General features: G+C 40.8%; 1 protein-coding gene across 5 annotated transcripts; it reads left to right on the top strand.

The window, feature by feature from the left end:
• The first annotated feature begins 6778 nt into the window (after positions 1 to 6778).
• LOC124216555 (odorant receptor Or2-like) lies at positions 6779 to 17302 on the top strand. 5 transcript variants are annotated; one of them, XR_006882634.2, is made up of 8 exons: positions 6779 to 6939; positions 8874 to 9240; positions 10330 to 10736; positions 12188 to 12287; positions 12401 to 12505; positions 15559 to 15717; positions 15801 to 16471; positions 16587 to 17301. XR_006882634.2 is itself a non-coding variant. In XM_046621157.2 (8 exons), the coding sequence occupies exons 2-8, from the start codon at positions 8950 to 8952 to the stop codon at positions 15855 to 15857; spliced, it is 1029 nt and encodes a 342-aa protein (XP_046477113.1). In that variant the 5' UTR covers positions 6779 to 6939; positions 8874 to 8949; the 3' UTR covers positions 15858 to 17301. The 5 variants fall into 5 exon arrangements, 3 of the variants coding, with proteins under 3 accessions (XP_046477113.1, XP_046477111.1, XP_046477114.1); XR_006882633.2 differs by having other exon boundaries at positions 15801 to 16452; positions 16587 to 17300; XM_046621157.2 differs by having other exon boundaries at positions 10330 to 10504; positions 10595 to 10736; positions 15801 to 17301.
• Positions 17303 to 18150: the final 848 nt, after the last annotated feature.

The raw sequence follows: 18150 nt of genomic DNA, 5'->3' as shown, positions 1-18150 counted from the left end.
GGGAGTAAGGATCTGAGAGACCGGCTAGCTGCAGTTTAAAATTAGCAGATGTAGTGAGAAGCTGTAGCAGCTTAGGGATCAATCTACTGACAGAATATGGAAATCGAGATAGCGAGGTGATGATAAGAGGAGGATGCAAAGATTTTCCCATCAGAGATACCGATTAAACTGTATTTGAGTGATACTTTTCTTATTGCACCATCGTACCCGGACGAGATTCCGAAAATCGAAGTAAAACTAGGTTCGGAATTAGTTTTCGAGAAATTATCGACCGCTGGTTACATACCAGCAGCTGATAATGAGAACCGGAGAAAGGGTCAGAAGTGCCGTCGATAAATGGGGAAGGAAGCGGAACGAAATCCGAGCCCGCGTTCATTTCCAGCGGCCGGCACGCGACTCGATTGATTTTACTTCCTGCGTCTCCTTCGCCGTGACATTCTCGCAACTTCCTGCTCGAGGCGACGGTCGGAAAAAGGAATGGCGTAATCGGCGCCGCCCGAATTGATCACCGCCGCCATGACAGGGTCCAGCATTACCGACCGAGGAGATGCCGCGTCATCTTGCCCGAAACCCAGCTCATCGCCAAACTGCGAATAACAAGTTGAAACAATGGGAGGCTTCTAGCTAGAAAGCGCACGGACGCTGTGTAACTTCCCGGTTTCGGGGCTACCGGGTCAAGGAACGTGCTTGGGAATCGGAAAGTTAGAGAGCGTCGTTACAGCTCCGTGAATAAGAACGATGGCCGTACGATTGATAGATAAATCGGTCCGCTCGGTTATTAGATTTTTCGATTATTTAGTTGATTGGTTGTTCCGATTGATCGTTTCTTCGAACAATTGATCATTCAGCCATTTTGAATATTCGTCTCTTTTATCGATCGATTAATCGATTGTTTCGATTGAACTTTTTGTCCATCAATCGTTTCGACAATCGTTCGATACCTAGACCGATAGAATCGATCGTAACGGTTGATCGGTTTTTCGACTATCTAGTTAATCGGTTGTTTCGATTACTCGTTGTTTCGACTACTTGAATATTCCGCCATTTCAAACACTCGATTTTTCGATCAAACAATTGATCGATTGTTCTAATAAATCGTTTTGCTAATCGTATGATACTTAGATCGAGTAGCCGCACATCCATAGTATGGATGAATATTTGGCGCATGTGGTCCGAGCGGGAACCAACGCAAAGTCGTTAGTGTAACTTGTTTGACAATTGCAGAAATGTACGTCCCGACCGATGACCTGATTCTTCATCTCCCGGTCGTTTTCCTCGAGTATTTATTGCCCACGCGCAATGCTCTCCTGAAGCAGTTTCCCCTGTTTTCTTCGGTGACCAGAAGGGCTTTTATTGCCCTCAGAGCACGATGTGACAGCTCGTGTAATTCGACGTTTCCGGCGTACGAAAATGCCAAAAAAACAGTCAAGCTCCAGACTTGAAAAACAGTACACGCATTTCGATGCACTACGCAAAATACATCGTTTAACGATATTTTCTGTTTTTCACCGCATTGGCTTTGTTGATCGACGGACCACTTTATTCAAAGTAACCCAACATCGTCGCATTGGTGTCAGAAGTAGAATTTCGATTTTAAAGCAGTGATGGTGAATTTTGAAAATATTCGATTCGTACACCATTCCGTGTACACTATCTTCTTATCGCTTGTTGGGAACCGCACTCGAAATAGCTACGATTAAGTCTTCGCCACAAGAAACTACTGAGGATTTAATTCCATCAACGTCAGTCGAAACGCAGCCCCAAAACCGATCACTACACCTTGAGCAAAAATCATTCGACAGTTTCAACAACAACAATAACAACAACAACTACTACTACTACAATTTGCACATGAAAGAAATAATGAAATTCGTTGTATAGATCATCGACGCGAAAGTGAAGAAATTCATTTACGTTTACAAGACATTATAACAAGGACCGCATCGAAGGCAGATCAGAAATGCCAAGTCGCCTGAATGATGTGACGACGCAAATTCAAAAAGTCCGTAACCCCGCGATCCGTCAATCTCCTTTAAAATCCCCTGGTTTCTTTCCATGAAATACTTCAGACCTGGTAGCAAAAGTTACCACAAAATTAGTACATTGTACGAAAGTTGATTTCGCATGAATCGCTTGTTTTAAGCCCGGACAAGGATAAGACTTATCGAGCGATAACACCAAACCTAACACGTTAATGCTGCTATATGAGAACGACATAGAATATAAAGAATAACGTACGGGCCGACGGTGACATTAAAACTTACAAAGAAAAAAGATCAATGTTGCGCGAAGACAGACACGTGTCGAGATATGAGTTGACAGGGTCCTCATACATACGGGATAATTTACGATTAAACGAACTTACCTAAGTGAAGTTCAATCGTGATTGTATAAGCGCCTCTTCCGAAGAGATCAGTCCCTCCCTCCCTTTTATCTCATGCGAAATGCCAAAAATTTTTTAAGCTACGGCCACTGAAAAAAGTCTTTCAAGAATGAGGATCACCGATCACGCCTCCTATGGCACGCTTGGAAGGCCCCATAGGGGGAAAGAGGCTGTTTTTTGTTTTTTTATTTAAAATTGCGGTGACACTGGGGCGAAGTGGGGATACTACACAGTCTGATCTCTGAAGGAAGAGGCGCGAAATACAATTATAATAAGGTGGACGCTAGTACGTATCATGATGCTGTTGATAGAGACAGAGTTTCTCGATATAAAATCGATACTAAATCACCGGATGTTGAAAATGATAATATGAATTTTTATTCATTCGGAAAAAAATCCCGTATACCATCCAAGGATGCTATCAGATAACGAAAACTTGAGAAGAGAAGTTCGTCCTGCTTAAAATATTTTTTTTCCCCTGTCTTCTGTTTCAGAAATAGCGGTAAATTGTGTGGCGAGTTGGTTTTTCCTAAAATAAGCAATATGCAAAGCCAAACCGTCACAATGAAGCACGAGAATTTGCGGTTACACTCACAATCAGTAGTATACAGGTGTTCCATTTTAGTTGAAGCAACCTAATATTTTGGGGAAATGAAATTGTACGCGAAAATGTTTCCCATCAGAGTTTCATGGTATCGAGGGGGACACTTCACGGTATGAATGCTACGAAATTTTTGCTAACGCTCTGGCGAGATTTCGTATAACTAACTTGCGATAGTCGGATTACAAACGTACCACTTTTATCTCGTACCGAAGTAGTTGATTTTGAGAGGAATCGAACGCGACAAAAAACAGTGCTCATTTGCGTAATTTTGATCGCGGTCGCAGGATGAAAGCGAAATTTCTTGAGTTGGCGTACGGTCTGAGGCTCAGGCACTCGCATTGCTTTCTATGAAAGAAAGCGATGGTGTATTTGCACTATTTTTCAAATATCCAAGTGCTACTTCAAGGTGGGTAGATTTACTTTTTTTGCGTTTGATTCTTACCAGAATCGGCTATCCCTCTGCATAGAATAGAAACGGTACGTTTTTATTGATGTACAATATCAAAACATTGAATACCAATGATAAACATTCAAAAGAAAACAAGAATCCAAAATTGAAAATCATTCGAATCGATGAAACATTTCCCCTTCTTCATACGGTTCTCAAACTTTGATGTGCAACATACTTTCAAATCGTAGATCAGAAGAATATCAATGCGGCCTGAATTCTGGGGCTTTGTTTACTCATCATCATATTGTTGTTTCTACAGTAACTATGCATGTTTATGATATGAATAGTCATTTCGTCAGTTTAGAACCGTCGGAAGTTCAGTGAACGATAACGAAGCAAGGCATACGCGTACCGCAAAAACTTTACTTCTTCACCGCATGTTCCGGTACGATAATGCTACCAACTTCAACTTCTATTATATTCTCTATTCTGATGTGATGTCAGTACAAACGTTCGTCCATAATGCAGTAGGATGAAAATATACAATTCTTTTTACCGTATCATTAATTGCTGCAATCGATTTATAATGATAACGTGTTACACTCACACACCGAAAAGAAAGTTTACCGATTTCAGCCACAATTACATTTGTTCCAGCAATAAATATTGTATACGAAAATACGATACCGCGATGCCATCCAGGCAACAAAGCCATGCAAATATGATTAACACAATATCTTATGCGTAAGCATACCTGCACTATGTCACGACGGACCTAAAGCGAACAGCTCTGCGAGTCTGACAAGTATGTATTGGTAGAAAAAGCTTTGTGAGCGTAGGGGGGATGGTTTGCGAAAATATGCGTTCAACTGGATCATCGGATTCTCATGAATATCCACGAGCCCAAGAGATCTGGCTGACTTGGAAATTCATTTCATAAAGGTACATTACAGGACGTTAAACTTACCTGTGCTCGGATGGCTAGTTGTTTGAGTACAAAAAGTTGTTGGTGACATCAGGATATATTCGCATCACAGGGAAATGTCAAAACCGATATGTTTCGCAAGTATATTTGAAACACGATCCCAACGTCATTGAATAATCAAATCAATCGTCATGAACCTCGATTCGTCGGGTTGATAGTCCCATCTTCACACAATTCACTGTATCACTCTCGCACACATAACGAGCTACTTTCAACGAGACTCGCGTGTTATTCCTTCCGAGTTTCGACTGATACTGATCTGGTTTTGGATTCTTCTCCATATATAGACTTTGGACTGTACTGTCTTGTTTACCACTCGTTGTAGCGTGCGTAAGATGAGCGTACTTGGATTGATTCGCACACACGTCGTAGTATTTTAATACATTCCGCCCCTTTACTAATCTCTAGCTGATCTATAGCGGTCGTTCACCCCCCTCGGCGTACCGTACCTCTCTGTTATTACATATGGTTTCAAGTAATGCTCTTCCAAACTGTAGTCCTACTGCGTAGACTTCTTAATTTTTTACACATTCTCAGGTTGAGATCGCGTTGAACATCGGATTATAACTTGGTAATCGCACGGGGCAATAATGATCTGGGGCAATGACAGATTACGAAATTATAGGTCATATGCTTCGCCAACACTACCTATGCTCGTATGGCTGGTTAAACTAGAACTGCGTTCGAAACAATTGATACGTGTAAACCGCATGCAATTTCAGTTACCTCCGGATCTGTGCCGTGTGTTTCGTGAAATTTCAAAAGAAAAAAAAAATCAACCTCCGTTGTATTAACACGGGAAGTGTACCCAATTTCGCCACCGTTTTAAACGACTGAAAAAGAATTTCAAAATTCGAAAAAATACGCGGCACAGATTACTCTTTTACCTTCAACATGCTTCAAAAACAACTTCGATATCTATATAAATAACGGAGAAAACTTGCATCGCGTAAACGTCTGCAAGCGCTAGCTGCGCCGGGAGTAGGCAACGTCTTATTATATTGCAGCGTGCCTGGATGCATCCAAAGTAGTGCAATTGTTCATTTTCCAAACAGATTTCGAAAGTGAAAGTATACTTCTACAATAGGTTTATTCTCATTTTGCGTTGAAATGCTGCGAAATAGATGAAAAATACGTGCAAACACGACTAATTAACTATTCCTAATACAAGTAACTTGTGAAACATTCATTACAAACCTACCGCTTTTGTATCATTGGAAGATAGCTGATTTTGGGAGGAATCCAATGCCACGGACAACAGTGCTGTTTTGCATAATTTCGATTGCGGCCGTAATCTGGCAGCGATGTATTTTGAGCTGGCTTGCGGTCTGAGGCTGAAACACCCGCATCACTTGCCACGAAAGAAGACGATGGTGTATTTGCGCTATTTTCTAAATTTCCACGTGCCATAACTTCCGTGTACTTCATGGTGGAGAGATCGTCTTCTTAGGCTTCGGATTCTTTTCACAATCAACTACCTTTTCAAAAGATCAAAACGGCAGGTTTGTATTGATGTACAATATTGAAATATTGGATATCAGTAATAAATATTAAAAAGAAAATATTGAAATACATTCAGCTTGATAAAATATTTCGACGTTTCGTACGGTTCTCAGACTTTGATGATCGATGTTTCTCCAACCGTTGGTTGAAAGAATAACCATGCAACCGAATTCCGATGTTTTCTTCATTTATTATTGTATGGGAGTTTTGTGGTAACGATGCGTGCGCAGGAAAATAGTTGTTTCGCAACTTGAGAATCGTCTGAAATTCAGTGAATCGTAACAAAGCAAAGCATGTAATGCATATTGCGGAAACTTGACTGCTTCAAAGTCATTCGAAAATTGTAGAATGGTGGATTCCTTCCACACATTTCGATGAGATAACGTTACTCACTTAAACTTCCGTTATGTTCTCTATTCTGATCTGATATTGTAAGTGCAAACATTCGTTGATAATGCAGTAGAGTGAATAGAGAATAATCTGTTTCCCGTATTATTTAGTGCTGCAATCGACTTATAATTATGACGAGTGACACTCGCGTGTGTATGAGCTAGTACGTGAAGAAAATTGAGTACCAACCCTACGACAGTCACGGCGTCAATGCCAGTAGAACGAAGACATAAAATGTTAACAACTTTCCAGCATCGCTGCTGCCGGCTCATTAAGCCTGGGAGTGATGCGTATGCCTGGCAATTATCACCGGTTTGATTCGAGACTAGGCGTGGCTTGTTTATTATGTTACGGACATTATATCCTTAGCTTCGAGTCTGCGAAACAAAAGGCCCCCTCCGCATACTTGTTTCAACCAATAGTTAGCCAGGAATCTGCGATCCCCACCTTGTTGAAATCGAAAGGCTTTCCGCTGCGTGGAACACGACGCAGATATTCCTTACAATTAGCGAAGAACTAAACGGGAAGTAAGATTCATTGCCTGCTCATCGTCGGAGCAGGAAAGAACGGATTAGCAGACGTTGAGTTTCATTTCTCTCACGTGTTCACTGTAAATTAAAGTTACCGTACGACCGATAGATTTCGGAGTATTTCGACCGGATTTTGTAATCCTCGAATAACGAGTAAGTAGCTGGTGAATATTTAAACAGAAAAAATTTACGTTGATTTTCATATACAATGTCGAATGGGCGCCAATTCCGGTACAAGGAATTATTAGGACGTTGAATAACGTTACGATGAACATTACTCATGATATCTACGTTGTTTTATTCTACGAATATTATAACGGAGTTACATCCGTCCCTTAAGGGAGTGCCCTGATCTCCAAATATTGAAGTCCACGTATCTCAAACGCGAAAAATGGTTCACCATCCCTATTCTTTGCGTAATTCGGTCCCGAAGTCTGACCCAAAAAGGAATTGACGGTTCATTCTCCTTCAATTTACATAAAACTCTATTGATCGGTTTCCGAGACATCGTCGACGCTGTACCGAGAGATTTCCCGGATTTGCATGAACGTGAAGGTCGGTTTGAAAAATTTTTCAACGTCAAAAATCGGAATATAACAACGTCGAAATGAGAAAATGTAAATAATTCTACGTACGGGGTTCGAACTTGGAACGAACGCATCGCTCGCAACATTTGTTGTACCGTCTGGGGATGCACCAAGGACTCAAAATGCTCGCGTGAAAACTAGTTCAATTTCTCGAAACTTATATCAGTTCAATGGGAACTCTCGTTCTTCCGATTATTTGAAATTCTGTATTATTTAGCATTGAGGACATGATGGAAAAGGCGATTCGATGGAACGAATTATTAGAAACGAATACAAATTTTGTGGATATTACTCTTACTGCGTCGAATTTGCTTTTTACACGAATTTTTTTACATTAAACGTCACTTGTGTGCATTTCATCTCTCCGAAAGATTTTAAATCTTAAATTGTTGGCCATGAAATAATAATTTGAATTGAATTGATTAGTGAAATCAACCATCGTCCGTAACGTCGTTTTACCGGCTCAAAGAATATTCGACGAAAGATGTGAAATTCAGATGAAATTCAACTCAATTCCTTCATCTATTAGTGATTATGGAATAACTCTATTCAATCTTCCGTTTTGCGTACGGACGATTGATGAATCTCTATCGACGGACAACAAATCCATGAGAATTCGTGCAAAACTAGCGAATATATTACGTTTGTACCGCGTATCCAGGTATATTGAGAAACAATTGTATATTTTTGCAAGAAAAGTTTTATAAGATTGTGAGTTAGTTGTCGAATTCGCACAAAATGTCTGGCAATTCCACTTTACGGTACAGAAATTGCACTCCCGCTTCGCTGCTGTGTAAAAAGACATCTGCAGTGAATTGACAGCAATTTTCAAGAACGAACAGATAACAGTGGTTATAACAAATGCGTACCTGTATTACTTGTGGTCAAAAAATTTTGACTCGAACCCTACGAAGCAAACAGGACTGTTTGGATGACTCGGATAATTCAGGTATCCGAATAGATGAAATCTACCTTTTCGAATATTTCGGATAGTTCGAATACCCAGGAATTCACGTACCTACTCGAACTATCCGAATAGTTCGTATGTCCGAATTCGAAGCGTTGGATCCGGCGGATCCGGGTTATCCGGACAACGCCGATACCCGAAACACTGGTAGCTCGGACAAAAATGTGGCGAACAGATTGTCGGAGATTAAAGAACCACAGGGGCGTCGCAAATTTACTCGTGCATTGACATAACAGTCGCAATGTTTCTGTTAAATTTTGTCACATCTTGTGCTGTGTGGATCACACGTACCGAAATTGGCTGATGACCCGTATCCTCGCGGTAGTTTCGCGAAATTAATTTTAATAAGAGTTCTCAACGTACGTCGGTGCCACCTTATCTCGATAATGGTTCACGGTGGACGGCTCGCATTTTCATACGATATTACCGATTAAGTATTCCCTGAGTTCTTACTTGTACCGACGCTTGGCGCCCATTGGTTACGGCACCGGGATCTATTAGCTCACGTCAAGTCTATTTGAAAATTGGAACAGAATAATCCATCGGTGTCTCCTCACCACCCATCGAAGAATTTTGAATCCAGAGAAAGTTTGACAGAGAAAGTAAGTGATGAAGACCATGTCGGTAGATACGTCGCTTCGCCTGGCAAGAATTCTATCGACCTTGACATTGCTATGGCCGCTAGCTCCTGATGCGAAGCGTACCGAAGTCATAAGACGTCGGAGTTTGACGCTCTTATCGGTAGCTCATGTAGTCGTAATGTTTCCAACAATGATAAGTGGAACGCTCGAAAACATGGAAAACCGCCTTGACATGTTCCTGGGTAGCACAGACATGATAGGAGTCGGTAGTCTGCTACTGTATATCGGTATCTGCTACATCGAGGAAACTCGCCTTCATGTTGAGTATAATCAAATCTTATGTATCTCACTAACTTATGTTGAAAGGAAATGAGTGACGGGCCGGTGTTTGATTTTCTGACAATAAACGTGCATCTTGCATTCCGAGCGGAGGGAAATTCCGTGGTCATAATAATAGTCGTTTTAAATTTTGAGAACTTTTGAAACTTTTCCTCCATGTAGTTATGTTTTACATCGAAGTTAAACATCGTCACCTGTGGATTGACTTCAGAAGATAATTAAGATGCAGAACCCATTTCAGTGTCGAATCTGATCGCCAAGTACGTGTAAACATGTCGGCTTTTGCAAAAAAGTCTCTTATCATAAAGTTGCCCATCTGGCTGTGAAAGAATATTGTTAATTTCTTATGTTCATACGTTAACGGTAACCGAATTAGAAGAGGACGGTCATTGTGTGTAATGGTGTGAACGTATTACAAATCGGAAATATGTCCGATCAACATTTATTAGCGACTCCGTGAAATTATCGTGATTATCTCATCATTCAATCGGAATGTCAACTGCTCATCTAAATTGCGTGCTGCTTGTATTTACCTTACACCTACTCGCTCTCACACGCATTCCCGTCTCCAGATATTTCGTGAATTTCTATCTTGCCTGTCTTTTTCATACCACGGCAGCTTACAAATTTGTCAACCTGTGATACGTTGAAATATTGACGTTTTATAGACACGTCAAAGTTCCACAAGCTCCGTACTGTAATTCATCTTCCCAAAGTAGCTATTGTATAAACGCTAAACTCAGTGAGTTCGATAAAGATGCATGATGTTTCGGATCATTCAACAGAACTAAGTAATCTATTCGTTGACATATCAGTAAGGTGTCTTGCGTGACGAATATACGTGAATGGCTATCTATAATTCGATTATTTCTAGCTCATACACTGGGTGATTCACGGCAGAAATTACCTATTTTCATGCTATATTGAATGAATCAGGAAGACGTCCGGTTCTAAAAATTATTTGTTGAAAACTGCACGCATCTCCACCAAACTTGCTCTCAAAAGACTTGTTTCACATTCTTTGTCATGCTTCCAAAGAAGTGTTTTGATTCGTAAAACTTTTTACCAGGGGTTGATAACCGAAATGAGGTCGTTCATGAAAGAAGCTAACGACGAGGAATTGGCTGCGATTCAGTTCTACATGAAAAAGTGTTCATTGCTACACATGGGACTTTTCGTGGTGGCCTTGTCCATACCATTATCATATATTTTTTCACCTCTTATTCAAGATCAGCCCTTGCCCGGTAGAACCGCATACCCGTTTTCAATAGAGCCACTTTGGATTTATATTATGCTATTTATATCACACTCTGTTATTATTATTCAAATTCAAGGCGCAATATGCATGACCGTAACGTTTGTGGTTCTAACCTGGTTCGGCGCTGCAAGATTTGATATGGTGTGCATGGACATCAATAAGGCAACCACAGAAGCTGAATTGAAGAAATGTGCTGAAAAGCACCAGGAATCGATAGAGTAAGGTTAATTCTGTACTTTTCCTTTAATATGCCGTATCTATCAATGATGAATCGGGCACGCAGCGGAAATAAAATAGTACTTCGTGTCACCAGAGCAAGAAAGCGAATTTTTGACGGAAGTAACGTAGTTTGCCGACTTGATGACTTTCGCTTTTTCGTACGAATATCACCTATCAATTCTTGTAGAGAGTGCAGAAAAAGTCCCTCTTCGAGTGCCTCTGAAGCGTCCAAAATAAAATAACTGTGATGTTCAAATGGCGTCCGCAAAAGTAACTTATGGGTATCAAAGAGGCTATAGTCAGTCTGCGCATGCGCAGCCCACACCCTTGTGAAAAGCGCCACTCGTCACACGCTTCACAGGCACCGAAATCGGGACCTCAGATGCCCTTGTTACAAAAATATAGCGAAACACACACCTATACGGCATATGCCGATCCTAGTGGTGTTGCGCATAACGTGCAAGATTGCGAAACGGGAGGACTTGAGTGCAAATCCCCAGCGCGGCAAAGCTTTTCGTTGACGCTCCGTCCGTAACCTCGCGGTCGAGTGCCCTGGGGGTTACGAACTGATCAACTTCACCCATTTCATATGTTCACAGTTTTGGAAGAAACATTCGTAACAACGTATACATCTGTTGTCCTCTTGTCCCAAGGTACACTTGGTGACAATGAATCTGAGACGGCTAAGTTCTTACACTGGACAGTTATGTTGGCAACACAGAGAAACCTAGAGCGCCGTAGTCGGTCAAGTGCGAAACTAACTCAATCTCAATGAACACAACATAACCCCTGACCGTCGAATCTAACCTTAGTTATTGAGATTGAGTTGGCGCTATGGCGTTGTAAGTTTCTCTGTGTTGCCAACATAACTGTCTAGTGTGAAAAATTAGCTGTCTCAGATTCGTCGTCCCCAAGTGTACTTGCCGAGTTTGTACCTCGGAAAAATGCGACATTGAGAAATATCGTCGTTCGAAAGTATCCAATTTACATTGAAATTTCCCTCTGAAATAGTTTTGGCAGATCGAACGAAACCTCGAGAAAAATTATTTCGTAAATTTGATAACTTTTTCGCGGAGTATTAAAAAATTACAGTTCTCCAGGCGAAACATGGTCCAAGGCAGATGAGCTTTCCTCACATTTTACAGAAGAACGTTAATGTAAGTAGATTCGTCATTGGAAGCCTGTTTCCCAACATTTCCTACTTCGCAGTTTCATTTTCACCAAACGAATGTATACTTTGGTTTTTGTGAAACGATCAAACAGATTGTGCATTCAGTTCAGCCGTGTATCAGGTGGAATTAAGCATAACAGGTAACTTGGATGATCAATGTCGTGGCGAATGAATAGTATGAATTCTCTTCTTACTACGCGGCCAGCTTGTAAACGCTTGTTTCTTCCAATAAATATTGAAACTTTTCAGGAAATCAAATGGGGTTTTTACAATTTTCAGCTTTGCGAACAGACTGTCGACGAGTGTGGGCCGTATGGCTTTTGGGGTGGCCGTAAGCAATTTGCTGGGCGTTATATTTGGAGGAGTCGTGATCACTTACGTAAGATTGAACTGTTACGGATGAAAATTTATATATTTCCAAACGGTTGATGTCCGTCGTCTGTAAAATTCGGCAAAATTTATTTTTTTTTTATACATTTCACGGCGATACAGAGGAAATTTGATTCCATTGATTTCTTCAAGTTGATGATCTTCATGTTGATAGCCACGATTCACCTGTTTCTGTACGCTTGGCCAGCGGACTACTTGGCTCAGTCGGTAATTGACTTAAATTTTTCTTGTTGAGTCCTTTATATCAGGTGCGGCAAAACTTAAGTTTTGTAATGCTTGTCAACTTCGATCTGATCGTAATCGTACGTCAGCGATCCTCACTGGGATGATTGATGTTGTGACTTTGACTTTTACTGCACCTTGGCCACCCGGAGAAGTGACCCAGAAGTTACAGCGCGCACAATAATTTAGCGGCCCGCGATGTAAGCTGGAAAAAATTTTATCTTCCAAACCATATCGCGAGATTCTGTTGGGCGTCTGGCGTGGTCAACACACTTCGAAACCTTCATCTTCGCTGAACCTCGGGTAATATGCTCGGTATCTCAGTACCGCGGAGAGGGGAGGAATGATTTTGAAGAGACGGAGAGAGAGAGAGAGAGAGAGAGAGAGAGAGAGAGAGAGAGAGAGGAAGACACTCGACAACAACACGCTGTTCAACAAAAATTAAATAAAATCGTATATTTTACAATAGCGGTGATACAAAACAAACCAGCGGATTTGGGCTGACTGTGATTCAGCCTTGGAACTTCCCGTTATTTGTGCTCGAAACTAGTATATTTCGATACAAGAGGCCAAACGAGCGTTTTGCGCACTGCGATTCTGACGGCAGCACGAAGCCGAGGTTTGATGGTTTGATGGTTTATTACGATCTTTCCCATGGCAATGTTGGGAAATAACAAGAAAGGTATACAGAGTTGAGCTATATGCAGAGTCTCAAATCCAAAAAAAACTTAGCCTAGTTTGATATCTAGTTTAAAGAAGAGCACAGAATGAAGACAGAGAACTACGACATAGACAGGAGTAGAAATGTAGTGATAGAAGGATGCAAAAATTGGAAGAGTGAAAGACGGCAAAGACAGTGTTAGAGGTTGAGCCTCGGCTTCATGCGGCCTTCAGACAAGTAGTACGCAAGAAGCGAGTTTGGCCTGGCGTATCAAATACTGTTTTTCTTCACGCTTGCATGGAAGTCCGGTTTGTGTAGTCTTTGGGGGCAACGAAAGCCAGGCATGTAATAATTCGTGATCAGCGAACCAAAGAATATGAATTTTTCAATTTTCATCAAACTCCGGACGTTGTGATTTTTTTCGAGCATATTTACTACGTGAAATCTTTATTTTGCGAATGTGACTTCAGATATGTGATCAGCGACCCCAAACACTTTCGGATACCAATGTTCATGCAAATTCGTTCATCCGTTGCGAAGATAACACAATTTTTATTTTATTTTTGTGTATTTGGTTTTTCAAATTATTCAAAAACCACCAAACCAATCACAGCCAATATCTAATCGGGTCTAAGTCTGAGAGAGGTGCGTCGATCAAGTCTTAGTTCATCAAAATCTAACTACTCGTTCTCGAGATATCGTCGGACAAAAAATTGATCACGCACGTACATCCATACATACATACATGCATAAATACATACACACACCTAGACGTCCATTTGAAAATGATCGGAGGTGATTCTCCGGACCTCAAAACGTGGAGATCTAGTGAGAACTCAACTTTTCATTCCCGGAGTGATTACAATAACTTCCTACTTTCTCTGAAATCAGAGAAACGGGAAGTCAAAAAATAAAAAAAGGGATTCAAAATTCGTTCTGTGCGATACAAAATTAAACAACAGAAAATTATTCATAACCTACGCTATTTCTTAATCTACCGAGCTAGCAGCTCCTTAACTAAAATCCAACTCAATATTTACGAGTCGCAAGTGCGCAACTCTCGATTCGAAACCTAAAAACTTTAGCGCCACAGCAATAATTACTCGAAACCGAAACTATAACTACTTTCTCGACGGTGCGCCGCCGGACTATCGAACAGACGGCGTTTTCAATATCACCCGACTCGGAGCTTCGACGCTACCGCGAGTGGTATTGAATCTGAACTGAACTTGACAACTTGAATTAAGATAAACGTTATTCTCTACTTACCTCAACTGAACAGAATCTTCCTTCGAAATCGTCGCTATTCCGTCATTCCGCAATTTCCTCGAATTCATTGCCGACTTACTGCTTGATGCCGTTGGAACTCGAAACATAATAAAAAGACAAGATGCCTGAAATATTTTATTCACTACTCGCTAAAGTGTCCCCTCTCGGAATTTCGGATGTCCAAGGGTTCCAGGGTACTTCATCAACAATTTGTCCTGAATGTGACATAATTAGCATTAGAAATAATATAATTGACTATCTGGTCGTTTGGTTCATTCATGACGTCTTTATTGGACGCAAGATTTCACCTGATTGTGAGCTATTGTTAGGCGAACCGGAGATCCGAATTCACCAATTGGCCCGTTTGGCTAATTTTTCATTATTCTGTTAAGTTTCTCTTCTAACTTTTCGGTACCCTGTGGCTGATAGTTTCTTCGGACATATTTCAACCGAATGCCGCATACATGTGAGTCGATACACATCGAAGAACGTACTGGATTACCAGTGTTTGGTTATTAAATATTAGGTAGCGCGTATAGGAATCGGGTAATCATCATAAGCATACAGGAATCACAGGTAACAACCTTGGTAATATTCATTTAAAGTCTACACTAACGCTACTGCTCAGCTGATGTGTGAAGTCCGGTGATCCCCGGATTACGATCGAAGAATCCAATTGCAAAGTTCAGCGAAAGAAACCAATTCGCAATATTGGAAGAAATACTTGTACACGTTTGAACTGAAAAATTCTAAGGATCAGCCAATTGCCTTCTGCGGCAACGCCCCGTAAGCCAATGGCCAGACACGGCAGTACGTTTGGCACATATGTAGCAACGATAATAATAATGCTAACAATAACGGTAACGAAAATGATCGTGATAATGATAATGATAATAAACAGGATAGCTCACCTTCTGTCATCTTATTGGGGCATGGACACTTTGGATACTTATGGAACATCTTGTTCGAATTTTTCTACCGTACTTCAAAAATCATGAATAAATTCAGCGTACCGTTTTCTTAGCTCACTCAAATGATCGATCTGTTGTTATCACCTGCACTTCCGCAAGTCATTAGATTCATTGATAGCATTCAATTTCTCCCGTAGAGCCAACGCGTAGCGGAATACATTTTACATGGCGAGTGGGTAGGAAAATCGCCTAGGATGCATAGCTCGTTATTGCTTATGATGCGAAGGGCCAATGACCGAGCCACAATCAAGGTTGATGGCATGCTTCCGCCCTTGAACCTGCAAATGTTTGGAAGTGTACGTATACGACGAGCCTGTAGTATAATTTTCACTTTTTCACAACCTAGCTTAACCTTCGGATTTTCGGTTTTTTGTTTCAGGGGTTATCAACCAGTTTCTCGTACATCGCAACGCTGCTCGCTATTTTCGACGAGTGAATACGGAAGCAGATAATCCGTAAGGTCACAATGCTTTTGTCGCATCAAGATACGTACACCATCTTCTGCGTATGAGCCAGTCTGTCTAGTGATTTAAACCCAGCAGCCAGGCGACGAAAATTTGATTCGTCTGTTATTTCCGTTTCCACGTTACGTGATAAAATCATTATACCTAGTACGAGCTATAATGCGAAAAGCAAACAAATCAAGTTTTTAACGAGGTATTGCTTAGTGAGACTTTGGAAGCTGGCAGGTGTATTGTGACGATCTTTTTCAGTAGAACATAATAGGTATCTGAAAGATCGAATGCAACTTTGGTTCATGTGATTGCAATAGTTGGAACGTAGAATACACTGGAACCCATAGAATAAACGAATAATCGAAACCACTATAAAGAGCGTCAAGTGTAGTAGATATCTTGATACATTTTTCAGCAAATTTCATCCAGACTTCGCCCGCATCACACACGTTTGTGCACAAATTCTTCGAATCCTTTTATAAAAGTGGCTGATCGGCCGAATCGATGCAGATCGTGAAGCCCGGATGAAACGGTTGCATCGGTCATATTCCTGTTCCGCGACGAATAAATGACCCAGTACGTGTAAGAAATGTCGGTGTTTAACAATCAGAGATTATATAATGTTTTGAAAGAGTCGAGAATATGAGAAATATTCTACAGTTCGCGTAATGTAATATAAAATGATAAGAAAGGCGACTCCAATTTTTCAGAATCATTTGAAAATCTCAAAGGTTTATAAGCTCGTCTACATTCTAATCGATGAAAATCACCAAAGCGCTTCAGAAACTTGGAAGAAAAACAATCGAATTCATCAGAAAGTGAATTGCAATTAAGTAAAACAGAAAATACAGTTATTGTAAATTTATAAGAAGCTATTATGTGAATTTCGTTTTTGAAAAAAAAAAAAACTTTTGCAACGTGATCTCAGATTACAAGCTTACTCCAAATACACTAAGGCAGTTGAGCACGACTACAGCATTGCATTAGGCTACTTGTAACCAGCGTGACTTATTGTTAGTCGGGGTCGTGGTAACGTCTCAACAAGATGAAAACGATATTATTCGATGTCACGTTCAATATTCGCGGAGTCAAATCGCCGCCAAGAAACTGTTGGGCGAACCTCTCTACAAGTTATCACGCCGCTGCTCTTCGGGCACCGATAACATTTTGATCTAGGTCTTAATGGAAAGTTTCGAACCTTTGTCGATCGAGAAGATCCGTTTACACGCGATTGTGAACGGTGTCGAAGAATTGCGGAGAAGTTGACGGCTGCTATTCCCTTCGAGTTCTTGCGGCGTCCATTCGGCGTGAGACTTTGTCGAGGATCTCGACTGATTGGATTTGGTGAGACATCGTTTCGTATCGTTACATTATTCTTAGTCACTCTTTTTCTTCACATTGCGATTGAATATGCTGAGACGGCGTACCTTTTTGACAAAGACAATTTGACGAATATTAAATAAAAATACACACCACCTGCCGCGGCCGCGGTCCGTCGGCTGACAGGGCTCTAGGCTAATTAGTTAATTAATTCTATAAATTCGTTGGGCGCCAATTGGTTTGAGGAACCAATACCTAAATTTTCTTTTATAAATTGACCATTGATGAATAAATAATTAAATAAGGAATTCGACTAGCTCAATTATTGAAATAGAAGAGACGACGCAAGGAGGATACGTGGAGGACCAAAAGTAATTGCAAGACGATAGAAAAGCCCATAGGCGAATATATATAAATTTATTCACTTACTACTTGACGATATATTGGATCTAGTTATCCATCCAATTGACGAACTTAGTTAAATCGCCGACAGACGGTCGAAGTAACTTTTTAAATTACACAAAACAGTTATATTTAATATTAAATTTGACGGGATCGGACCCAATACGGCCGAGACTCCTCGAGGACTGCTTACACGTGAAGCGTGTTTATTCTGCGCAGCTAGTTTGCCGATCTTGCTGCCGATCTGCTGCAACGTGTGCAGGCAGGGGTGTTTAATTTGGCAGTCAAATACAGTGTGAGTCTTTCCTCGTACAGCGTGATACTTGGTCTAATCTATAGGTTGACAATGCAGATGACGATTGTGTTTTTACTAATTTTCTACCTACAGGGTTAGTGTCCATTATCAGGGCTCGGGGGTTGATCGAGTTCTCGAGGAGTCAATTCGAGTTTTGACGTCGAGGAAGAGTTTTATTTTCCTGTCACATCGAAGTATATAAATATTTCGGAAAAATGGAGTTGTAGATTGAAATGTTCCCTGCGTAATTTCACAGT

The sequence above is a fragment of the Neodiprion pinetum genome, chromosome 4 (assembly GCF_021155775.2).
Source record: "Neodiprion pinetum isolate iyNeoPine1 chromosome 4, iyNeoPine1.2, whole genome shotgun sequence".
Classification (NCBI taxonomy): Eukaryota; Metazoa; Arthropoda; class Insecta; order Hymenoptera; family Diprionidae; genus Neodiprion; species Neodiprion pinetum.
Note: the sequence above shows the minus strand (reverse complement) of the source record. Positions and strands in the feature narration are given on the sequence as shown.